Genomic DNA, 7,642 nt, shown 5'->3' on the forward strand with positions numbered 1-7,642 from the left:
TAGGAATGGCTTTCCTTTGTTTTCTGAGGAAGTGATTACAAGGTTCACTTCTCTGCATCGCCCTGCTACCTTACCACAAACAGTCAGTAGTGCTGCGTGTCTGCAAATGTATCTCCTCAGCTTAAATCGCGACACTGAATTATTTTTTTTAGCTGTTCCTTATTGGCTACAAAGAATCCAGTTTAGATAAATCATTGAATTTCAGAATGCTATTACCAAATCAGAATGCATGCAGGTACTCACAGACATAGAGCATGTGCACATATGTGCATGTGAAAAACCTGTTGGGTTGGAAGAGTAGGGACAAGTCTTTATCTAAGAACACTTTGCTCAACAGAGGTTAAATTTGACACTCCGGCATAGTAGCAGTAGTAGTACATTACTATTGAAGGTTCAGTGAGCGTGATCACATTAATTGGGAAAAATAATTCTTGAGGCTGAACCTAGCTCTATGAGTAGCAATAAGTTATGAGTACTTCACTGTCATTAGTCAGGTGTCAGGTGTCCTAAAGAACTCTTAATCTGAGATTCTTCAAAAGGGCTTTAATGTATACACTGCTAATGCACGTTCCCTAGAAATCAGAAGGGCCAGAGTTCACCTCCTGTCTGTGTGATCAGTATGCATAATAGGATAGTGTACTTTTCCTGATATAAGAGAATAACATCTTTTATACCAAGACATACGTGAGTTACAGTGATAGTTTCACTTTGATGTGTAGCAGCTGACCACTGTCCCTCCAGGTTAAATGTGTTGCTTTAGGCCTGGAATGCAGATATGCTGTCATTGATACTTTGGCCTGAAAATACTGAAATGATTTGATAGTTGTACAGAGGAAAATATAGGTGATATGAAACATTTCATTTATTTAATGCACTTTCAGATGAGATTTGCAGAAGGAAAACCATAGAAGTCTAGATATGACCCTTCTGTACAGAAATAATTTAAAATAGATTTTTAGGACAATTATAACCAACTTTTACTCTTACATTGCTCAGTCATTTTATCATGCAGATTTGTGAAGTGTCTGACTCAAACTAGTTTGACTTTTGCAATTCTTGGTACATATATTAACATTTCTTTTCTTTTTTTTTTTTTTTCCAATAGACTGCAGATGGGAAAACATTACAGTTTCCCTAGTCAAAAATGTGTCTGATGAGGGAGTTCGTGAGTGGTGGGTTTTGAATCAGCTTGGAAAAAGATACAAAACATCTGAAGAGAGTCTTGAACTCTTCATATTCAGTGATAAAGTCAGTCCACCAAGCCTTGGATTCTTGGCTGGTTATGGGTAAGAAGGAATCTTTACATAAAATTACAATAATGTAGAAAAGATAGAAGTAGAGGTGACTTTATTTGCTACTTTGGGGTTTTGTTTCTTTTTTGTTGTTGTAGTGTTCGAACATTACAACATTTTGAAAAAGGGTTTTATGAGATTTTCAAATGAATGTCTATTAATGTTATCTATAAAAGGCTTCATATTTGTAAGGAACAGTATTACCCTTGATACCTACTCTCCAGTGGGAAAAAAGGCAGAAGCACCCTTCCCACCAATTTTCTATTGAAGGAAAATAAATCAAGATGTTAGTTTAGCTACAGGTCAAGTTCTACCCAAACTCTGCCCGGTTTTGGTGACCTTCCCAGTCTCATAGCCAGGATCCTGGGTGTGAAACAGTTATGAAATGCATCTCCACAGACAGAGGGAGGCAGGAGACTGTGCCTTCCCAGGAGATGTGCCCTTCTGGCATAATTTTGGACAACTCCTCATAGGAGGATTATCAGGAGAGGCCAGGTAAATGTTAGTCTGTCACATGTACTTTAATAAAAAAATATTAGATATGAAATCTGACAGATTATTTGGCTTTAGCAGCCAGCAGTTGTCAGATTTCCCATTGTGACTTCCAAGCTGTAGCAGACAGGATGTGAGACCATCAGCGACTGGGCTGAAACCATTTGAGTCAGCACCCTCAGCTGTTGATGTTCCCAGATTTCTGTGGTGTTTGAAGAGCCTTTATTTTCCTTCACCCTGCAGCACAGCAGAAACAAGATCCTAATTAGAAATTAATGTTCATTCAGCTAACAGACTACACTTAGATGAGCTCCCTCACACTTGGCTGACCCTTTTTCAAGGCATGATTTGAACTCTTTCCTTTCTTTATTTTCAGCATCATGGGACTATATGCCTCAGTTGTCCTGGTGATAGGGAAGTTCGTTCGTGAGTTTTTCAGCGGGATCTCTCACTCCATCATGTTTGAAGAGCTACCCAACGTAGACCGAATCTTGAAGTTGTGTACTGACATTTTCTTAGTGCGAGAGACTGGAGAACTGGAACTAGAAGAAGACCTGTATGCCAAACTAATATTCCTGTATCGCTCACCAGAGACTATGATCAAGTGGACTAGGGAAAAAACTAATTGATCTCTTTGGTGTCACACTGCAAATCAAGTTGATTTCATCTGAATTTTAAAGGAAAAAATAAAAAAGCACAATATTCTCTTAAGAGCTAAGTCTTTTATAGTTAGGTAGCAATGATTTTTCACTGAAGGAGTCCTGGAAGCTACGGCCTTAGGAATCCATGCTGCCTTTGAAATTAAGGATCAACAGTGAAGAAGGTTGGATGATTTGTTGTTTTTAATGTGCCACTCCTCTACAATCAGGGGACTGCTTTGTAATTTAATCAACAAAAAGTTTGCATCTTTGTCTGGCTAATTTAATTTTCCAGACAATCATTACAACTGAAAGAGAAAAGAAGGGAGTGAACCCACAGATGACTCCAGTGTACCTTCTTAGCCCTTTCTGGAGCCATACAAATTGGATTGTGCAATATGCTGTTGTACATCACTGACTTTCAAGCTACAGTAATGGGACGCTGACTAGCCTTCAGGACACCCAAGACCCAGGGCCGCAGTGGGAACTGAAGACATTCTAGCCATACCCATTTGTAGAAAAGCAGAGGTTTTGATGTACAAAGGACACTGTGGACAAGCCTCTGTTAGCAAAAAGAAAACATGTAACAATCTCTTTAAATGCCTTATTTTATTTGTACAGTCACAGAAGACATTTCCACCAAATATCAGTGACTTTTCTCAGGAAAAAAAAAAAAAAGCAACTGAAACTTGACACTTCGTCAAGGTTAACTAATGGCTAGAATAATTATGGTGAATTATTGGGGTGTTCTGCTGGGCCATTCTCTTCAAAGTTACTGCTTTACATTAGATGAGAAAAGAAAGTGAATTCAATGACCTAAAGAGCTACTTCATTTCTTATAACCCTTTGAAAACTGAATAGTGTGTGCTTCTCTCTGCTCCCCATGACATGCTTTTTCCCATTTCGATGATTTAAGGCAACCGTTGTTTTGCTGTTAGCTGATATTCTTCCTGTGTTTCAGGTATACGAAAATGTTTACATATTCCAAGTCACATTTTTACATCTGAGACGGGTTGTTTTTTTTTTTAAGTTCCCAAATATAGACATACATACGAGCTTGAGAAATGGCCTTTTTCTTAAATTACTATTATTAGTGACACAAATGGCTCATTAGAGAACATTGTAGCATGAAAATTTACAATTGCAATGTAGGTTTCATTCCATGTTAAAAAAAATATTGAGAAAAAAAATCATTGAGTGGATAGGGTATGTTAAAAGGGTATACTGTGTAGTTTTGATTCAGTAATGACTTAAAATAAAGCACATGTTGCAAAGTCATTTTAGAAGTATTTTTTTCCTCAGCCTTTTTACATGAAATGGGAAGAGTTTGACGTTCTTCTAACTCTGTGACAAATAAATCTCTTTCTTGTAGTTAGCTGCTATTTATTATATGAATGATTAGTTAATCACCAGAAAGAAACTAATACAACATAATTTACTGGCACATTTTACTGCAGAACTTCATAAAACAGCACAACTAAATGAAGTTGCAACATACTCTGCTGAGTGCTTCCATGACAAATGCTGTCACATCCATTCTATACTGTGAAAACTAACGTTTTGAGCACCATGAAGTGCACAAAATAAAAATTGCTTCATCATATTGTGACAATAAAATAATTTGGTGACTGGAACTCACTGGAAGACAACCTGATTTCCTCCGATGTGTAATGGAAAGGTGGTTGCTTATACAGCCAGGCAGCATTCCCCAGTGGAGGATTTTGCTCCATTTCTTCCATAGGACCTGTGAATGAAAATCAAAATAAACAGGGCAGCCCTGACATAGGATCCAGCAGGGTTGCTAAAATGTCCTTGCGGTTAGATGGATCCTCACCTGGATGTTCAGTGATTTTAAAGAGAGCAGCACTGGAAGGAGAAGTGTAATGTGTTTCTGAAGGTACCAGCCAGCAGCACCATGCTGGCCACAGTTGGTCCTGGCTCCCTTCCTGGTTCTTTCTCTTTAACAGGCACTTCCTTTCTGGTGGGCAAAATCTATCTGCAGAATGAGCTGTACAGTTATTTGGGCTTTGCAGAAATGTGCTGCTCTTTCTTTCATGGATTGATCAAACTTTGAAAATAAAAGGATTCTTCTGTTGTTTTTTTATTTATTATTTTTTTAAACAACCTATAGTCAAATTGGTGTCATGGGCTGGATAGCTAACTACGTCAGGTGAAAAGTGTACTGCTTGCTTGTGACCATCCTTTGAGCCCAGCCATCCCGATAAAGTTGCACTGGCAGCCAGTTTCTTGTGGCATTCTTTAGCAAATCAGGTTGGATGGGGCTCTGAGCAACCTGATCTAGTCAAAGATGTCCCTGCTCCTTGCAGGGGGGTTGGACGAGATGACCTTTAAAGGTCCATTCCAACCCAAACCAGTCTGTATGATTCTATGAATCAATACTGGGGCCAGTACCATCTAATGTCTTTGTTAACAACCTGGAGAACATGACAGAGTGCGCTCTCAGCAAGTTTGTGGTTCACACCAAATCTGGGTCTGGGGCGGTTTGTGATAACGTACGTGTGTCAGCTGCCCTCCAGGAGAGTGAGGTGGGCAGTTGTTACAGGCAGGGCAGGACTGCCTTTCAAGGCAGACCTCAAGATGCTGGAGAAATGAGATACCAGGTACTTCATGAAGTTCAAGTAAGACAAATGCAAAGACCCCATGCAGCAATTCAGACTAAGTGGGGAGGTAAGGAACACGTTTATAGTAAAAGGAGCCAGGCTGGGGGTGGGATTTGTATGTTTATCAGCAGTGTGGCCTTCAGGCAAAGAAAACAAACAGCATACTGGCCTGCGTTTACAAAAGCACAGCTGAAAGTCAAGGGAATTTATTAGTCGCTTGTGAGACCACATCTGGAGAACTGTGTGCAGGTTTGGGGTCTCCAGTGCGAGAAAGACACTGAGATACTGGAGTGAGTCTGGCAGAAGGCTGGAGGACACAACCTGCGAGCAGGGGCTGAGGGAGCTGGGCTTGCTCAGCCTTAAAAAGGAGAAGTCCAAGGGGAGAACTCAGTGGTGTCTGCAGCTACCTAATCGTGAGGTACAGAAAAGTGGACCCAAGCTCTGCAGAGCTGCACAGTGATAGATGCAAGAGGCAACAGACAGAAGTTGCAGCAAGGGAGAGTCTAATTAAATAGAAGGAAAATTGTTTTCACTATGAGCGTATTCAAACACTGGAGCAAGTGCCCAGAGAAGCTGTGGGATCTTCAGCCTTGGAGGTTTTCAAAATGTGACTGAAGAGGCCCTGAGCAACCTGTTGTAACTCGCCATGGGAGATTTGACCTGAAGCCTCCTGAGGTCCCATACAACCTGAATTATGCCACGATTTTAGGATTCTGCCAATTCTGTAGCTTGCTAAAGACAATATATTGGCTGCTGTAACAGCCATCTCCAAAATACCAGAATAAAGTCATCGGGTCCAAAGCAACATTATAGTTATACAGAAATGCTTGTACTACAGACATACATAAGTTACCCACTGTGTCCAATTTTTCGGAGCTGAGCCAGGGAAAGGTCCTGTTTTCCCTCTTCCACCCTTGTAATCAAGAAATCTCACAAGAGGATAGCATAGGCCCTTACTTATACAAATGGACTGACTTGAATGGATGGGATTAAATGGCCTTTTAGAAGGTTATCAGGTCAGACTTAAATGAAACAGATCCTTCTAGTTATTTCCCCTGGTTTTAGGACTCCTTCCTTTCTGTTCAATACAGGAGCAGCTCTTCAATGGAATAAGCCTAGGTAAGAAAAGAAGAAACAGATTTAAAATAAAATCCATTTTCTTTTATAAACATCAGTGTTTTTTACTTTCCTTCCAGGATTTGATATTTTAGTGTTTCCAAAGAAGCTTCATGTTCAAATCTGCACAAGGGAAGGTTTACAGGACATTAGGAAGCATTTCTTTTTACCTAGAGGGTGGTCAAACAGAGGAACAGGCTTCCTAGAGAGGTGGTTGATGCCTCGATCATGTCAGTGTTTAAGAGATGTTCGGACGATGCCCTAAATAACATGCTTTAACTTTTGGTCAGCCCTGAATTGGTCAGGCAGTTGGACTAGAAGATCGTTGTAGGTCACTTCCAGCTGAAATAGTCTGTTCTATTCTATTAGTCAGTGTCAGCAAAAACAAATTTCATGTCTGTGGTATTGTCACAAAAGGCATTTTTCCAGCCTAGCCCCCAGTGGTTGTGAAAAGAAATTGCAAAAAGTTGTTTCTTTGTGGGGCTAAACTATGCTGATAGGCCACAAAACCCACCCTTGCACCACAGAGAGTGAAGAGTGCTGAACCTACACTTTTCTGAGCATTCGTACTGTTAGAGGAGGACAAACTTCAACATAAGATCACTTTGCTCAGGGACCTGTCCAGTTGTGGTCTGACATTCTCCAAAGATGGCCATGTCACAACCCCCTTAACCACCCTCAAGGTGAACAGAGGGTTTTTTTTCCCCATATCCATTTGGATTTCCTCGTTGCAGCTTTGTAGCATGGCAACTTGTCCTTTCTGCTCAGGAAGCCACTGTGCATTTAAAGTGTCCAGCAAGCAGGGTCTGCAGCCCCTCAGCTCTGCTGCCCTCATCAGAGGACCACACTGGAAGTGCTGTGGCCACCAGGCACTTCTTCGGCCACACCGGCCCTTGGCCCAGTAAACTAGCTAGCACGTAGCCACAGCTGTGAGGCCAAACTGAAGGAGACAGTTGCAAAATGCAGGTCACCTTATGGTTACCATTTACTAACAGCACAGTGATTAATACAACCAGCCTGATGCACGCATTTACCAGAGAGTACAGTTCCTCTATTTAGCTAGCAGGAATGTTGCTTTCCAGGTGTTGGCAGAGGACACGCTGATTTTGCCGTGCTCCTTCAGGAACTGGTAGCATGGCCCTTTTCAAGGTCCAAGATGGAGAACGAGGCAATGGAGGAAGGAGGCCAAGTCTGATGAGATCTAATGCTGGCAGCCTTATTTTGAGTTCTTCACCAGTTTGGTGAATACTCAGTCCAAGAAATGTTTGGAGCATTTCCTGAGCGCTTGGCCATCAACTTTATGCAGGAGCTTCACTTTACATGACAGCCAGGAGAATGTGAGGGGATTTTTTCTGATTCCTGCGGTGCTCTTTCCAAAATACTTCAACTGCCAGGGGAGCTGCTGCCGCCTGGAAAGCACCCAGTAGCTCACTTCACTAAATGTCCTGAGGTGCTGCATCAGCAACCACCCAGCCCCACCGCT

General features: G+C 41.4%; 1 protein-coding gene across 1 annotated transcript in view; it reads left to right on the forward strand.

The window, feature by feature from the left end:
• PIEZO2 (piezo type mechanosensitive ion channel component 2) overlaps nucleotides 1-4,521 on the forward strand; it is a 323,563-nt gene extending 319,042 nt beyond the window's left edge. The window contains exons 51-52 of the mRNA XM_086740615.1: nucleotides 1,106-1,286; nucleotides 2,161-4,521. Coding sequence (XP_086596741.1) covers nucleotides 1,106-1,286; nucleotides 2,161-2,413 — 434 coding nt within the window. The 3' untranslated portion in view covers nucleotides 2,414-4,521. The remainder of the gene's footprint in view (nucleotides 1-1,105; nucleotides 1,287-2,160) is intronic.
• The last annotated feature ends 3,121 nt before the right edge of the window (nucleotides 4,522-7,642 follow it).

Source organism: Chlamydotis macqueenii, chromosome 2 (genome assembly GCF_036417535.1).
Source record: "Chlamydotis macqueenii isolate bChlMac1 chromosome 2, bChlMac1.mat, whole genome shotgun sequence".
In the NCBI taxonomy this organism is placed as follows: domain Eukaryota; kingdom Metazoa; phylum Chordata; class Aves; order Otidiformes; family Otididae; genus Chlamydotis; species Chlamydotis macqueenii.